The sequence below is a fragment of the Mirounga leonina genome, unplaced genomic scaffold (genome assembly GCF_011800145.1).
Source record: "Mirounga leonina isolate KUSES-001 unplaced genomic scaffold, KU_Mleo_1.0 Mir_239, whole genome shotgun sequence".
Taxonomy (NCBI): domain Eukaryota; kingdom Metazoa; phylum Chordata; class Mammalia; order Carnivora; family Phocidae; genus Mirounga; species Mirounga leonina.
Window position 1 is genome coordinate 335,680 of NW_023270624.1, and position 18,058 is coordinate 353,737.

At 41.4% G+C, this 18,058-nt stretch overlaps 1 protein-coding gene across 2 annotated transcripts in view; it reads right to left on the bottom strand.

The window, feature by feature from the left end:
* Positions 1–17,178, bottom strand: part of CNOT6 (CCR4-NOT transcription complex subunit 6) — a 72,256-nt gene extending 55,078 nt beyond the window's left edge. Inside the window, exon 1 of one of the 2 annotated variants that reach the window (XM_035029367.1) lies at positions 4,189–4,202. In XM_035029367.1, the coding sequence (XP_034885258.1) occupies positions 4,189–4,192 (4 nt within the window). In that variant the 5' untranslated portion in view covers positions 4,193–4,202. Of the gene's footprint in view, positions 1–4,188; positions 4,203–16,970 lie in introns of those variants that run through there. The other variant, XM_035029368.1, reaches the window with a different exon arrangement.
* Between the last annotated feature and the right edge of the window lie 880 nt (positions 17,179–18,058).

An 18,058-nucleotide genomic window follows, 5' to 3' on the forward strand; every position in this document is an offset into this window, starting at 1 on the left:
AGGAAGGAAGGAAGGAAGGAAGGAAGGAAGGAAGGAAGGAAGGAAGGGAGGGAGGGAGGGAGGGAGGGAGGGAGGAAGGGAGACAGACTACAGAAATAGAAAAATATTCCACAAAAAATTGTTTCTTGTGCTTAAAGAAGTTAAAGAGAACAACACTGATAAACAAAAACTATAAGTAAAGAAGTCAACTGTGGAACAACACAAACAGATAAAAAGGTAAGAGTGCAGCTAGCAGGGGAAGAAGTATTTGAGTATTAGAATCTCTAAAACAAGATTGGGGCAAAAAAGGAAAGTCACAGTATACTATAAACATAATTCTTACTAAAACAAAAGGCAAACATTGGCAAAAATTAAACATACTTTTTTGTGGAAAAACAAAAGAGATGATAACGTAATATCTAAGAGAGTAATTACATAGGCTGTAACTCAGTAAATGTATTTCCACAAAAATACATTTATATAAATGTGCAAAATAGTTTTATTCATAGTTGTCAAAAATTGAAAACAACCGAAATGTCCATCAACAATGAAAGGATAATCAAATTGTGATATATCCATACAAATACTACTCAGCAATAAAAAAAAGAATGAAGTATTGATACATACACATATATAGATGAATCTCAAACATTACACTGAATGAAAAGACCCAAAGATTTCATTTACATGAATTTGCAGTGGTTACAGTGGCTGCCCTTATGGAAATTGATGGAATTATTCAGTATCTTAAATGAGGGTGATTTATATTGGCATATATATTTATCAAAACCCAAACTGTACACTGAAGGTCTATATATTTCAGTTTATATAAATTTTACCTTAACTAAAAAACATTCTGTACTCAAACACTTGTTCAAGTGTGAAGACAAAGAAAAGGACATTTTCAGACAAGCAATACTAACAAAACATACAACCATGTACTTTTCTGAATTACTCATTACAGCACTGTGTATGAAAGTACAAACAACTTAAGTGACCACTAATAAGAATGTATGGTTAAATGAGTTACTGTGCAGCCATACTATGGAAAACCATGCATCTGTGAAAAGAATGATGTGAACTATTGGTATTATACTGGATTATTCACTTCCCAGTTTAGGATTAAGCAAATAAGTACTTAGGTTAAAGATGTTAGGAACCAAGCTTTTCAGGGTAAGAAAAGGTTTATAAATCAAAGAAATTAAGTGAAAACAACACCAAAGTTGACTTGAGAATATCAATATAAATACACGATCTTATTTTTTAAGATTTTACTTATTTATTTATTTATTTGAGAAAGCCCGCACAAGGGAGAGGAACAAGCACACTCTGAGCTCAGAAGGGGGCTTGATCTCAGGACCCTGAGATCATGACCAGAGCTGAAATCAAGAGTCGGACGCTTAATTAACTGAGCCACCCAGGCGCCCCTACACTCATGATTTCAAATTTGTTTTTAATTACACAGTGAAATGTTCTGGAAACAATGTTATCTCTGGACTAACAACACCCCTAATCCTCAGTTTTGAGAAAGCAAAGTTCTTTGTAAAATGGCCAACTACAAGGTTGGGGCAAGAAATGTATAAAATGTATAAAGCCTGAGACATCCTTTAGGGCCAAAAACCTAAGTCAACATGACACAGGAGCCAGCTAAAAGGGGTCCTCGCTGGCCAAAGCTGTGGCAATTGGAGCAAAAAGAATCATGATTATAATGGAATGAAATGGAATCAAAAATTTGTGGATAACAGGATCATCATCGGTGCTGCAGAAAACAGAGCGGGCAGTGCTGTAGAGGGGGATTAGCAGCAGGAAGGAACTACTGCAGTCACGGGGGCATGAAGAAAGCAAGAGGGGAGAGGTGAGAAAAGGGAAGGCATTAGGTGCACGTCAGCCACCATCTGACACAGCTTTTTTTTTTTTTAATTTTTTATTGTTATGTTAATGTGACACAGCTTTTAAACTAAGAAAACTCGTAACTAAAGAGAAAGATTTAAGTGTTTATATTTTCAGCAGGTACCGCACTTCAGAGCTGACCAAACAGCCCCAGCTGAATAGTCCTACTTTACAAAAGAATGACAGCTAATAAATGAAGAATGAAACAAATAAACAAAAAGCAACCTCATTTTATAATTCCTTTTTTAGGCAAGGATTATAAATTGTGTTTAAACCATTAGATGAATCATTGGCACTGGTGTAATGCTAAGGTAACACCATCACCCAAATTGTTTTCTGATCATAAGGGAGGAATAAAAGGTTACCTTCTTCATCAACGGGTGGAGAACCAGATACTGACTCTGTCTCTTAATATGATGATACGACGGAACATGAAGTACACATCAACAATGTTTACCTTGGTTAAGAATTAGAGGAACTGGCCAGATGAAAACAAAGCAGCAATCAGACAAAATGAGAATGGAAGACTTTCTTGCAGGATAACTGGTCTGCTGCCTTCAACAACCTGGTGTCAAGACTATTTTAGATTTGAAAAGAATTAAGGGATATAATCAGATGCAATCAATGGTCCCTATATAGGATCCACAAATCAGCAATGAAAGACATTTTGTGGACAGCGGAGAAACATTTAATACCTAGTTCATATTTAAAATATTAATGAATAATTATGAGATCATGTTATTTTGGCCATATACAAAAATGTTTGTTAAAAGGCACTCTGAAGTTAAATAATTTATTTTAATTATATTGGCCAGATCTTTCTCAAGGAAATGGGAGTACAGCCATTCTCAACTGACAAAATAAAATGCTAAATTTTACATCTCTTCTTTTCCTTTTTACATTTTCTCTTCCATTCTTTGTGTTTTACTTCTTTCCCAAACATGAAGGAGAAAAAAAGAAGAGGGACAGAGGAAAGGAAAGGAGGGAACCAGGAAGAGATCAACTCATGTGCAGAAAGACCCTTTCAAGGTCAGGCTCCTCTTAGAGCTATGAGTTAAAATACACAGTTGACCCCTGAACAACACAGCTGAAAATCCACATGTAACTTCGAACTCCCCAAAAACGACCAGTAGCCTACTGTCAACCTCAAGCTTTACCAATAACATATTCTGTATGCTGTATGTAGTATATACTGCATTCTTAAAATGAAGTAAGCTAGAGAAAAGAAAATGTTAAGAATATCATTAGGGGGGCGCCTGGGTGGCTCAGTCGTTAAGCGTCTGCCTTCGGCTCAGGTCATGATCCCAGGGTCCTGGGATCGAGCCCCGCATCGGGCTCCCTGCTCAGCGGGAAGCCTGCTTCTCCCTTTCCCTCTGCCTGCCTCTCTGCCTGCTTGTACTCTCTCTCTCTGTCAAATAAATAAATAAAATCTTAAAAAAAAAAAAAAAGAATATCATTAGGAAGAGAAAACGCAGTTACAGAAGTGTACTGTAAAAAATCCACACATAAATGGACCCATGCAGGTCAAACCCTGTTCAAGAGTCCACTATATTCAAAAAGGTAGTGACACTAAACTCGGCACCAATTTATTTCTTCCAAACTAATTTTTCACTAAATCCAACTCATTTTTACCTCTTCGGGATTTCTAAATCTGTTCTCCATTTTCACTGCTACTGAAGTTAATTTAGACCCTCATTTCTCAGCTTCTAGTATTAAACAATCTTCTCTACATCCACCTTCCAGATAAATGCCTGCTCATATCACTCTCCTGCTTAAAAACCCAAGATGGCCCATCTACCTGTCTTCCTAAAGTCCAAACTTCAAAGTCCCTTACAATCTAGACCTAGCCAACTATTTTCTCACTCCTCTTCACCCACTTACACACATACCACCCTATAAAGTCCTAAATTGATTGAAGCAAACCTACTTCTAAGGCGTAGTCTTTCAATATGTGCTAATTCCTTCACCAGACAAGCTTCACCCTCAACTCCTACTCGAACTTCAAGCAAACCTGACAAGCGAGCTCAAGCCACATGGTGGAGCCTTTGTAAGCCCTTCCCAACAAAACACATGGTGTCTACTCTCTCCTCTGCATACCAAACATTTACTCCAGCATCTATCACCCCACACAGTATGCATCTCCCAGCGTCTTGTGTAAGCTCTAGCACACGAGACTAATGAACTGGACTAAACATTCTTTCTTTCATGACCCAGCATCAGGTATTCCTAAAAGAGAAATCCAAAAGCAACTCAGTACATCCGAACCATGCTTCCTTGCGGAGTTTTCTTTATGGAATCATTCATTCAACAAATACTTACTCATCACCTATGCGCCAAGTACTCTGCCAGGTGCTAGGAATAAAAATAAGAAATACATGATCATGGAGCTTTATCTACTGGGGGAGCAAACAGAAGTTTCACAACCATGTAATCACACTACAACCCTTTCTTATTTTTACAAACATCACTCTAAGTTAGGACTTTATTTGCATTTTTTCAACTAATATAACGGACTCTTATTATTGGTATTTATGCTTTTAAGATTACAACTAACCTACGTATCACTCTCAAATTATTCTTCCTAAAGTCGAGTTCTCATTATACTGCAAAATTCAGGAAAAAGAACCACTCTTTGTAAAGAACTGGAAAATCATCTAGAATGATTTCTGGTCCTATACCAGCTTTAAAACTATGATTCTATGGCATCCTCTCTCCCACCACTGCCTCAACTCTGCTGCTTAGAAAACATTCAAACTTCTCAATTTAGAATTCAAAATAGTCTACATTCCCAGACCTTATTCCAATACTTTTGTTTCTTTTGATACAACTGGCAGACAACTGCCATCCTTCAAATATGCTCCACTATCTTCTTTCTATTCCCCATTATTACCAAGCCACTACATGAATGCCACTTAAAAAACAAACGAACAAAAAAAAACAAAGAAAAAACCCCCTCCCTCTTTGAATACAATCCAAACAATAATTTATTCACAGGTACATTAAAAAATTGTGCATAACAATAAATACTAATTTAACCTGGATTTTGTTCCTACCAAGACATGTAAGACATTTAAAATGTCATACAAACATAATAATTTGATACTTTAAAAAATGAAAATACTCTGAGATTTTAAGTTGATGGTAATTATGGCTGAGATGGCAGGCCTAAATTACTGTAAATTACTTACGTTGTTTTTTCCAGGTGTATTAGTTGAATTCTACACATGAAAAACATGTGACTCTCTGTAAATAAAACCAGCTAGCCCCCTTGGGCTACATTCTTAAGTCTTCCTTAGAGCCTGAAGTCAGTTAAGGCACTGCTACATCTCACTTTAAACCCCAATCATCCCGACTCTCAATGTGATCACAATTTGTTTTCTTTTTCTATCCAAGTTTCCACCATGATTGATGGGCCAATTAAAAGTTTACACAGATGATAAACCTCATACAGGAGCTGTCCTTAGTGGCAAAACTATCACCAGGTCTATTACTAATTAGTTCCCTGTGGCAGGCAAACAAAGCATAAAAAAAACCTCTGCAAAGGATGACTATCCTTATCTAAAAATCAAACTTAAATCCTAACTGTGGATCTGTAGACTTCAAGGGCTACTCTCATAAATAGCCAATGATACCACTGCAGGTATCTTACAACTCATGATAATCTCTCAAAAAAGGTATGTGAATTGCACAGGAGAGACAGAATAAAAAGCTGGTTAAAAAAAAAAAAAAAAGACCTTAATAAAAAGTGAAACTGTCATCTTGGTCTTCTAACCTGCCCTTCATAGAGATCCCAACCCATTTTCCAAGCCAGAAATAGGAGTACTATCCTTAACTCTTTCCCACCCAACCCCAGCCTTCACATCCAGTACCCAGTTCCAGCCCATTTTAACTTCCTAAATAGTCCTCTCGCCCACTCTGCCTCCATTTCCTGGGCTCTTCCCTGAGATATGAACTAATCCAACAGTCTCAGATCCATGTTCGGAATTCCGCTGTCCCCCAACTCAAATGCAGCCTAGACACTATCCAGACTGACTTCCTAAAAATACAAGTGCTTACCTCAAGGTCCTAAAACCACATCTCCTTCATCCACCCATGGACTAACACTGCACCTGACACAAAGGAGACTCAAAGATGAGTTTTCTAAACAGAGGTGACCCAGGCTCATTTACAAAACAAAGTTTTTTGACCGTCCTCCAGTCTTAGCCAATCAATTTCCACTTACCTCTCACAACCGTCCACGCCTTAGCATATGCTATTGCTTCTGCCTGAAATGCCATTCTCCCTCCCCTCCAGATACCTTAGGGACTCTAGTCATCTTCAAATGACAAATCAGATATCTAACTTCAAAAAGGTCCTTCTTCCCTATCCCTCCCAAACAAAAGAGCTTATCATTCCCTGCTTTGAGCTATTCCGAACCTTGAAGATATTTCTAAAATAGTATCTTTAACTCCACCTTATTTTTTTTTTTTAATGTCTCACTCACCTACTCTAATATAGCTCCTTGGCTTTATATTTTAAATATCTTTTAATCTCTTCAGAGCCTGGCAAATACTTAAGCGGTGAATAATTGTAAGAATTCAAGGAGAGAAGCTGTGATAGTTAAAAAAAAAAAAAAGCAAACATTTTGTAAGAGACAAGTGAACTAACAGAAGCAGTGCCCATTTTACCAGCAACAAGAAAAACTAATATCTAGGCTTCTAATCTTGAAGGCAAAATCTAGAAAAACCTGACAGAAAGGACCAAAAACTGAGAATACTGGTTCTAGGATAGCCTAGGATAAGAATCAAGGGGACAGACTTAAAGGTTAAACTGTATAAGCGTAACCTCAGTGAAACGCTCTAGCAAAATAAGGGCAAACCTTGAGCAGATGGGGGTGATGGCAAAACTTCTGCATGCCTGTCTGCCACAAGGCACTAGGCAGTAACAACCAACATTATTTGAGCATGCACTGCGTGACAGGCCTACCCAGCCCTTTCACATACATTATTTCATTTAACCCTCAGGACTCCTGTAAGTAAATACTATTACTCTCCTTACAAACACAGGGAAGGTCCAGAGAATGAGTAACTTGCATGAGGTCACAGAGATACCAGTGGCACAACTAAGATTTTAACCCAAGTTTGATCCACAAGTCTGTGCTCTCAACCACTATGCAGTCATTGACCTGTATTATCCTCAATTTAATTCTCAAAGCAATCCATGAGGTAGATGCTATCCTCATTTTATTTTAGATGAAGACACAGGGTTTAAATAATTTGCCCAAGGTCACACACACTTGGTAAGTAGTAGAGCTGGGGTTTGAACCTCAGACAATCCAGCCACAAAGCTCCTCGCACAAGTCTATAATTCTGTCACTAATAAAGCCAAGATCTCATGTTCCTTCTCCAAATATTGTATTGCTGAGACCATGAGCCCTCCAGTTTTCTTCTCAGACGTCTCATATTTCTGAGCTACTCCACACCTGCCTTCTCTACTCCCAAACTCTGCCTAATACTCTAAGACAGTAGATCTCAAATCCTATCACCTCAAGATCCTTACACGCTCTTAAAAATTCACAAGCAACCTCAGAGCTTTCATTTATGTGGATTATACCTGTCAACATTTGCCATTCTAGAAATTAGAAGAAAATTTAAAATATGTATTAACTCGTTAAATGTAAAACCTACCACGTTTTTTATTTAAGATTTCATTTATTTATTTGTCACAGAGACAGAGAGAGAGAGAGAGAGCACAAGTGCGCTCAGGGGGAGTGGCAGGCAGAGGGAGAAGCAGGCTCCCTGCTGAGCAAAGAGCCCCATGTGGAACTCGATCCCAGGACCCTAGGGTCATGACCTGAGCCAAAGGCAGACGCTTAACCAACTAAGCCACCCAGGCATCCCAAACCTACCACATGTTAATAAACATTTTCATGAAAAGTAACTATTTTCAAAAACAAAGTAAAATATTGCAAGGACACTGTCTAACATTCTTGCAAATCTCATTAGTGTATGACATACTAAAAGACAGCTGGATTCACATATCTGCTCTGAAGTCAATCTGATCAGATATCATACATTTGTTTAGCTTCTGGAAAACTCCACTGTACACTCATAAAGAGAGTAAGAATGAAAAAGACAAACATCTTAGTAATATCTGTAAGAACTTAAGGTTTCTATAGCCAACTTCTCCTGCCCCCAAAATCTTGTACACAATTTCCTTAAATACCTTCTCAAGTAGTACAAAAATAAGTTGCAGTACAAACTGGTTTAACTAAAATTTCCAATCAATAAGACCTCTTTGAAAACAGAGATCTTGAAATTATGGTAAAATATTCCTCCAAAACATACAGCTGAACAGCAGGATATAGTAGTCAATACCAAGCTCTAAAAGGAAAAGATTGGCATGCCCATCTGCATCCACAGTGCCCAGCCTGTGACAGACAGCCTGTAACTACACTGCTGTTAAAACACAATTCTAACCATGTGCACGTGCCCAATAACACGAGTGAATATAAAATATAGTCAGAGAAACACAGAGAGAAGTTTCCTATGCAACAACCATAAGAAACCACTAATTTTAAAGGCCAAAAATGGTTCAAATACTAGCAATTACATTCAACCCAAAAAATTAACTCAAAATACAACTATAAAGATATCCCAAGTAGAGGTCATCCACAAATTTCAACTCAAATACAAATATTTGTCAGGTTAGATTTTTATTTTCTGTATTTGAAGTCAAACATAAAAGTACAGAAAACATACTAAGACAAATACAATCTGCCATCTAATCAGCAAAAGCTGAGTGCCCACTAATAAGCAGGGTAGTAAGTCAAAACCATGATTTGTGGGGTAAAACCTCACCAAGATTAAAAAGGTAAGGCAAGCGAGGCCATCAATCTTAAATGTGCTCCTTAACATGAGATAAGCAACAACCATCTGGTTTATAGCTTCAGCACCAAATGATGGATGCCAACAGAAGTCTTTTCATTTCTTTCTTATCTTTTGTCAGATTTTCCATAATCTATTTGCTTGTCCCTCTCTTACAATGACTCATAATAGTCTAACTACCACTATTTAGTGAAGATTTGGTCTCTTGAGGCATTCAACATTTATTCCAGCTGCTAATTCATATATACAATCATTTGGGAGGTTTTAATGTACTAGCAATCAGTTTCAACCCATTAGTCCTTTTTTTCCCCTAGAAGAAAATTATTCATGAAACGCTGACCTTACAAATCATCAAGAAGCCTTTAATAACACTAGAATATTGCTCTAAGGCTACTGAGTGATGTTTCAGAAGATTTGGAAAGAAATCTAAAGGAACTCTGTGCAAATGGGAGTTCTGCTATACACTGCTTTTTGACCGCATATGTGACCGCCTTTTCCTAAAACAGTGAAATGCTTTAAAACTGGATTTTCGACCAGCATGAATAGTATTCTTATGTGGACTTTCACGGTTCTTGATCCATAACCTAAAACAGAATCACAAATATTAAGAATCTGCCAGGTAGCTCTATCAACATGATTAGCCACCAATGTAAATGGTTATAAGTTTGGGGCAGCAACTGGGTCTCTCCGTATTATCAAATCTGTATCAAAGGTCCATTCCAAGCCACGTCATCACGAGTGTATGCTAAGATGGAAGTGGGGGGAGTACAGTGAAATTAAGAATACAAACTAGAGTCAAACAGACCTACGTCAAGAAAGATGTGTTTACGTTCATCTTTTTTTTTTTTTTTAAAGATTTTATTTATTTATTTGACAGAGAGACAGCGAGAGAGGGAACACAAGCAGGGGGAGTGGGAGAGGGAGAAGGAGGCTTCCTGCTGAGCAGGGAGCCCAATGTGGGGCTCGATCCCAGGACCCTGGGATCATGACCTGAGCCAAAGGCAGACGCTTAACGACTGAGCCACCCAGGCGCCCCTTGTTTACGTTCATCTTTAAGGCTAAAGCTTCCTCATTTATAAAACGAGATCTACCTCACAATTTTGTTATAAGAATTAACACATTAAAGCACAATGCCTATCATATTAGCATTCAACAAAGCTGTTTTTTTTTCTGTGACTACAAATCCCTAAGTCTGAGTTTCTCTAGTTTCCCTAAAATTAGAAACCAAGTGATAATTCTTTAGATGTCCCAAATAAAGTACAGTTTTCACTTTCAACAATTTTAGATGAAAATATATGAAGAGCTATTGTTCCACAAAACATGGCAGTTGGCTTCATCAGATCCTGCTTTATGATGCTGTGGTGTTTGCATACAACTACATACAATCTTATGAAAGAAAAAACTGCCCCCCAAAAAGCTGAGTGCAAATAATATTTTTGACTTAATGTGACTAAATCTTCCTTTCTGTTTGGTCTTCAATTAGCAGGGACTCCTCTAATATCCTTTTTCGTCTATCCCACCACACCTCCCCCACTCAAAATCGGCCTAGTTAAAAAATCTATATACAACAGCTAGATGTACCCAAAGAATCACCTCTAATACTCTTTTTGGATACAAAGATCACAGCCTTTTTTCTGTTTTGTTAAATCGCCACACGCTTATCTGAAAGACAATTACTATGCCTGATGATTCTTTCTTTGCTACTATTCTACACTTAGGGGCACCTGGGTGGCTCAGTTGGGTAAGGGACCAACTCCTGATTTCGGCTCAGGTCATGATCTCGGGATTATGGGATCAAGCCCTGCAGGGCCCCGGTCCCGTGCTCAGCAGGAAGTCTGCTTGGGATTCTCTCTTCCTCTCCCTCTGCCTCTCCCTGCTCTCTCACTTGCACACCCTCTCTCTCTCTCTAAAAAATAATAATAATAATAAAAATAAAAGTGCATCAAACACTTAACGCAACGTTGGACTGTTGAGCACAGGACAAATACAAACCCAGCAAGATGTATGAAAAGTAAATTTTAGTCTTCCAGTAACTTAAGACTGGAAGTTCTAACATTATGATTTTACATCAGATCCACCTCCCATGAGGAAAATTTTCCTGTTTTTGAAATCCCATAAAATTCCAAAGAAAATAACTTTATGTGACCAAATTTAAGCCAATATATCAGGAGAAAGTCTAAAATATAAATATATATATTAGAAATTTATTTCCTGTTTTGGACTTGAAGAAAACAGAAGGCTGGCAACCACTATAGGTGTCTACTTTCTCTCAACCTGTCTCTTCTTTAAACTATTACCCTTTTTTCCACTTTAAACTTTTCAAACAGCAGTCTGTAACCTTTTTCTTAACCTCCCATTTGCTTAACCCTAACCTACAGTCCGACTTCTACCTCCCCGGTCCCAGAAAAATTTGCTCTGCTTATATTCACGTAACTACCAAATCCTATTAAACCATTCTCCGAGCTCATCCTACCCTAAACCTGGCCATCACTTGTCGCCACTGAAAACTCCCTCTTGCTCAGCACTCCTACCTATCTTGGCATCTATAATTTTGCTCACTCCTATTCTCCTACCTCGTTAACCATTTTATTGCAGTCCTGTCCAAAATGTAATGTTGGCTGCTCCTAAGGATTCCCTTGGTCCTCTCCTCTTCCCGTTCTATATTAAACTGAGCTCCATGAGTAAGTTTCACACTTAAGCATATGCATACTTTCATTCTCCTCAGCAGGGGCCGTAATTCTCAACTGATTCTCAAATGGGAACCCTACCTCCCCCAAAAAGGTGAAAAGCATTTGTTCATACACTCTTCCCAAGTGATCTTCTAACTTCCAATACTAACTATATACTTACCAAATCTATAAAATCCCCAACCACTCTCTGGTCCAGATATCTATTAGACATATCCACCTAAATATCTGACAGGCCATGTGAAACTTAGAATCAAAAGCAAGCTATTCCACTTTCCTTGCCCAAATCTGCTCTTCTTCCTCTACTTTCCAAGTTAAATTATACCAAGTTACCCAAGATAAAAAACTTCTGAATTTTTATTTTTTTATAACACATCACTTACCTGTCCCTAATTCCAATAACTCATCGTTTATCTGTCCCTAATTCCGGTATCTTTCAAAATTTATCCTATTCTTTTCCAGCTCCTATTATGTCCTTGACCTCTCACAAGGACTTAAATGAACTCTCTGGCCCCAGTTTCTGGACCCCTTTCATCCAACCTCCACATTTTTACTATGTGTCTCCTGAAAAAGTGTGTCACAATTTCCCCACCCCTATGCACTTAACCTCTCAATGGATCCCCATTAAAGTCCCAACCCTTCAAGAAAAAGCCTAAGACTATTCACAAACTGTTTCTGGCCACTCCTCCTATCCCTCACATCCTGGCCTCCTATGTTTCACAGCCTAAGTTGTATGTGACCTGACTTTGCACATGCTTCTCCTCCATGAAAAGTCCTACTCGGCCTGACAAGTGCCTATTCACCCTTCAAAACTCAGCTCAAAGACCTCTGAAATGACTCTCTCAAGTTTCCCAAGCAGAACTGGCTGTTCTTTCCTTAGCAAGCCCCAAATGCTTTGTATATTCCTCATTACTGTATAACCTGATGAGTGCTTTATTGGTTCATTCGTCTTTATACCCCACTATAAATCCACTTGGGACAAAAGACCATAAGCCCCACAAGGATAGCAAGTCTATACATGGTGCCTGACATATGGGTGTCTGAGTATTTTTGGAACTGAGTTTTAGCACTATTTTAAAATGCTGTATTCAAGTATAATTAGTTCTGCTCTATTGCTTGTTCTGAAATGTGAATTTGTTCCAACGTGACTGATCTATCAGGGAATGTGAGCACAATGCAAAATTCTCATTTGCATACCATTTCTCATTTGCATCTACCGCACTAGATGAAGGTAGAAAACTGCACCCAGCTGAACTAAGCTGTGCAGAAATACACAAAACACACACACCTTAAACACTACCCACCCCTTCAGTTCTCCCTGTGATATGAGCCACACCCACCCACCCACATCTGGTGTTACTATAATATTCCATTTGATTTCAGGTAACCCGCCTTCTACCATTTCACAGGAACCCACAAGCAGCAAACCTTTCCATACGCATTTACACAAGCAAACCAGGTCTTTCTCAATATGAAGTGCCACATTTATTATAGTATTTATATATTCCTTAGCCATTTCAGATGTGTAAAACTGTGTTACCATTTTCATCAAATTCGTTTTTAACAGTAAGTCACTCAGTTGTGTTTCGATCTCATTTTCCCCTGCAAGCCTGTAGTTTTTACTGCACAATTTAGCATACCATGGTAACTTTCAGGAACCTATATGCTGCTTCACAGCAGAATGGACTACATAAACTATCAGCTGTATGATGAGCTCTTAGATTTTTTTTTTTTAAAGATTTTATTTATTTATTAGACAGAGAGAGACACAGCAAGAGAGGGAACACAAGCGAGGGGAGTGGGAGAGGGAGAAGCAGGCTTCCCACGGAGCAGGGAGCCCGATGTGGGGCTCGATCCCAGGACCCTGAGATCATGACCTGAGCCAAAGGCAGACGCTTAACGACTGAGCCACCCAGGCGCCCCGAGCTCTTAGATTTTAAGAAAATTTCAATATTCCAACTGCAGTAAGTTACTGGAGAGAAAACTGCCCTCCCACAAGTTTCATATATATACAGCCCAGGTCCCAACGGACTATTAGGATAGTCACAACCTTTAAACTTGGTGCCCCTCACTTCTGGTAAGCAGAGGGTGGTTTTCTCCAGCTTAAAGTCTACAGTCTGCCTAAGCCTAACTCAAAAAACAAGTTCTCAGTGCCTGAATTTTCAAGTGTACCATGTTATGGGTTTTACTGTTTTTTGACTGCTTTTAACTTCATCTAAAACACCCTGATATTGTGATTTTAAATCACCCTGTTTTATAGAGCAACTGGCCAAACCCTCAAGTCCATTATAAAAGGAACTACAGAACACAACAGACACCATATCCAAGTTAAAAAGATTGAGAGTCACTAACTCCATACTATCTCAGAAGTGACTTTTTTATATGTAGGGCCTCCACTCAATCTTCCACACTGATGCCAAAGTAGTCTATAAATCACCTTGCTCCCCTAATAAAAATATTTTGGCTCCCTCCTTTTGGAATAAAGATACAAACTTCAGTTTTAGATGAGCAAGCGTGGTCCTTCAAAATCTAGGACACAGCTTTGCAGGCTCATCTCCAGTCACTCTCCCTGTCCCAGTATCACCTTACCACTGGCCATACCCCAACTTCTGGCACCTCATGCACCCACCACTCCCTTCTGTTTGAAATGACCCCCTCACCCCAGTTTGACAAACACCTATTCCGTGTTATTTTCTGTAAACTGGTCCCACACCTTCCACAAATTTATTCATCCTTCCTTCTGTTGTCTCATAGCACTTGTACGCCTACAACACCTATCGACTGCATGGCCAAAAATGGAGTAGAATTCATTTTTGAATTCTCAGGGTCCAACGCTGTGTCCAGCATATACTATTCCTTGACACATAAATGAAGTTATGAAGAAAATACAAATGGATGAGGGAGAGGTAAAGGCCAGAAGAGGGTAAGGTTAAGGCAGTGTATATATGAGTCCCCATTCGGGACACAATTAACTTTCTCCTCTTTAATTATTCAAATATGAAAACATGGTGCATTCCATTGTACTCTAATGCACCAGGTTCTGTGTACAGTAAGTTTACAGTCTTTTTTGTTGTTGTTGTTGTTTTTAAAGATTTTATTTATTTATTTGACAGAGAGAGAGACAGCGAGAGCAGGAACACAAGCAGGGGGAGCGGGAGAGGGAGAAGCAGGCCTCCCGCCGAGCAGGGAGCCCGATGTGGGACTCGATCCCAGGACTCTGGGATCATGACCTGAGCCGAAGGCAGACGCTTAACGACTGAGCCAACCAGGTGCCCCTATAGTTTAATTTATTCGGTATTTCCTAATTTCACAGTGTTTTCTTAACCACACTTTGTTGTAAAATGGCTACCTTCGTAAAGTGAGTAGCAAGCAAGGTTAAACAAAAAAGTATGTCAAAAGTGGAAGCTAAGGATTTCAAAACTGAAATTGAACTTTTTTCTAGACAATAACATAAAGTCCCATTCACAACAAAAAAAGTGTAAATAAGTACTGCATAACCACAAATCCAAGTCTTTTCTGCATTAAAATACATGTCCTTAGCTGAACCTATCTGGACTTTTCCAAAGTGATAAACATTTTAAAAGTAGAGCTTCCCAACCAGTGTACCCTGCATCTGGGAAAGTTACAAGTGTGAAGATATTGGTCCCTCACCCCTCATGGCCCAAGGGCTACAGCTGGGAGCAGCACTGACCATCTATTCCACTATGCCTTACATACATTATCCCTTTCCACTGCACTACAATATGAAAAAAGCTTATACTTCAAAGAATATAAGAAGGTTAATATCCGTATAGTGGGATGCCTAAGCAATGACCAAAATGCATATTTATAAACTACAAGCACAGTAGGCAAATGCCTTCAATGCCTTTTTTTTTATTTGCAGTCAGGACCAAGTTCTATAACCAACTTCATTTTTAGTCAAGAGAAAATAGTCTGAAATTTCCCAATAATTGTAGTTTTAATGTGCCACCAAGATTTAAGAAACCTGAAAACACCTACAAACCAAACAGGCATTCAAAAGGGCTTCTTCTTCAACATTACCACTGATCAAGACATTTTTCAAACTATGCAAGAATCAACTTTCAGAATGAATCTTCTCAGTCTCACAAGAAAATGTCTTCTATCCCATCCTTATTTTTGACTACTTCATTTAGTATCTTGTTCACCTGCAAACTGAAGAGACACAACGGCCACAAATAACTTCTACCCATTAAAACACCCCTGCCCTCCCAAAAGAACTAATCTCCAGCAAGGATCTCATAGTCTCATGTGCTTTCTGCAAGTACCTTGGGCCAAGTCATTTTAACCTTTCTGGGTCTGTTTGCACATTGGTAGCTTTTCAAATATTTTGCTTAAAGCACGATGACTGGACGAGATCACTGGTCTAAGATTATTAAGCAATTTTCATTCTAAAAGTCATCACATTCTGAAGACTGTGATAACTGCTCTGACAGCAATTACAAATAAAGTCTTCAAAACCTTTTGACCCATGACCATATCAGCCCCAAAAGCCTACAAAACTGTTTTGGAATGGTAAACACTAGCGGGCTGTGAAAAACACCAAGTGCTATTACGGCCGTTTTATTTTTCACTTGTTCACATTCCCTCTCTTCCTCTCCAAAATTAAATGTCCAGACACAAGAATGCAAGAAATCCCGCACTAGCACTAATGGGGACGACCCACCTAGAAAAAGCTAAGTATGGGAACTCAAATTCAAGCACATTATTGAAACCACGTCAGCTTCACACAGTTAAATCCAAGGTCAAGCAAGAGGACGACTCACAATGTTGTCATCTGCAGTAACAGTTAAAGAAGAGGTTACAGGTGTTCGTTAGCAGGCTCTCTGGGGAGGGGGAGGGAGGAAAAAGAGTCCAAGGAAAAAAAAGTTTCCAAAGAAAATAACGACTGGCGTTTAGAAGTAAGAAAGGAGAGATGTGGTTGGGGTTACGGGAAAAAACTGCTTCAAGCAATTAGGGCTACCTCCGAGTTCTGAGCAATACTAGAAATCTCTTCATCTGGTGCCAAGTGCCTCTTTAACCAGGTCATTGTCACTCCCATCCCCTCCCCCGAAATCTGCGTTAAACTGAATTTTAAATACTTTCGGGGTGGGGGGGTCAACAGTTGGTTTCCCGCGTTGCGGTAACTGCGAAGTTCCACACTCCACGACGCACAATCCCACACAGCCACTCCGCCAAAGTTGCCACCCATCCCGGCCAAGAGTCCCGGACACCTACTCGCCGCCTCCGGGCGGCCGCAGCCGGGGTCCCGGGGCCAGGGCGCCCCGCCCCCTGCGCGCCCCCGCCCCCGCCGTCAATCAACGCCCCCCGCCCCCGGGCTGGGCGCGGGGGGCGCGGCCTGGGGCCCGGCCGGATCGCCACGGCGGCGCGTCCAGAGGGCCCCCAACAGCCGCCAGCTCCGCCACCCACAAAGTTGCCCGCGCCCCGGCCCAGCGCGTGCCTCGGTCCCGGGGGGCACGACGGAGCGGGGGCCCGTGCGTGGCCAGTGCGGGAGCAGCGCCCGGCCGGGCCTCGGGCCCGTCTCGCTCACCTCTCGGGGTGCGCCGCCTTCCTCCGCCGCTGCCGCCGCCTCCTCCCTGTGAGTGCAGCGGGGTCTGACCTGTGGAACCACCATACCAGTCCCGCCCGCTGCTGCAGCGCCGCCGCCGCCGCTCCTCCGCCGCCTCAGCCGCCGCTCTTTGTTCCCCCTCCGAGCGCCACCGCGTCAGCCGCCCGCCTCAGCCGCCCCGACGGGCCGCCGCTACGCCCTCCCGCCCTCTCGGCCCCCGGCCTCGCCCTCCTCGCTGCGCCCACTGCCGCCTTCGCCTCCGCGCCGCCGACGCCGCCGCCACCGACGCCGCCGCCTCCTCCTTCGCGCCCCCCTCGTTTTCATTGAAAGCAAACAAGCATCATGGCGGCGGCCGCCGTCCCCCAGCCAGCGAGCACCCCGACCGCCGCCGCCGCTCCAACATCCCCGCCGCCCATTGGCCGCCGCCGCCGGGCGCGACCATTCGGTGTCCGGCGGGGTGGGCCGCTCCCCAAGCCCCGCCCCCCCGCACACCCCCCGCGCTGGGCGGCGGTGGGCCGGCCCCGCGCGCTGCTGGGCCAGCCTTCCCGCTCTCCGCCGCTCTTTGCCAGCTCCGTGCCTTAGCTTCTCCCTCCTCCCTTTTCCCATCTATTCCGACCCCCCCCCCCTTTTTTTTGGTCTCAGGCTGTTCACTTTAGTCTCCTGTCTTCGCTCCTTTTCCTCGATCTCCTTCGCCTTCGTTCCCCTGTCAATCACGTGGAAACGCGGACCGGCTCTCAGACTTGACTTGAGCCAGTGTCTTCATCTGCCTGAAGATGAGACTCTCAGTCGTGAACAGTCGCATGATGCTTCCTGCCTCGAATATGCAGGGGAAAAAAATGTTAATTAGAGGCCCGTTTCGGTCCATTAATGGTCATTCAGTCTAGTAAGTTAAGGGACAGTAATGCTGGTGGGATCCTAGCCGGGGTAATTGTCCGCGACTGCCTTCAGGAATCAAGCTGTTCTGTTCAGGTGGTGATTGGAGGTGAGCGGAGATCGATGGTGATGGTGCGTGTCTCGGTGCATGTTAGCTGACTGGTGGTTGAGGCCCTGTGCTGGAGCCAGAATGGAGA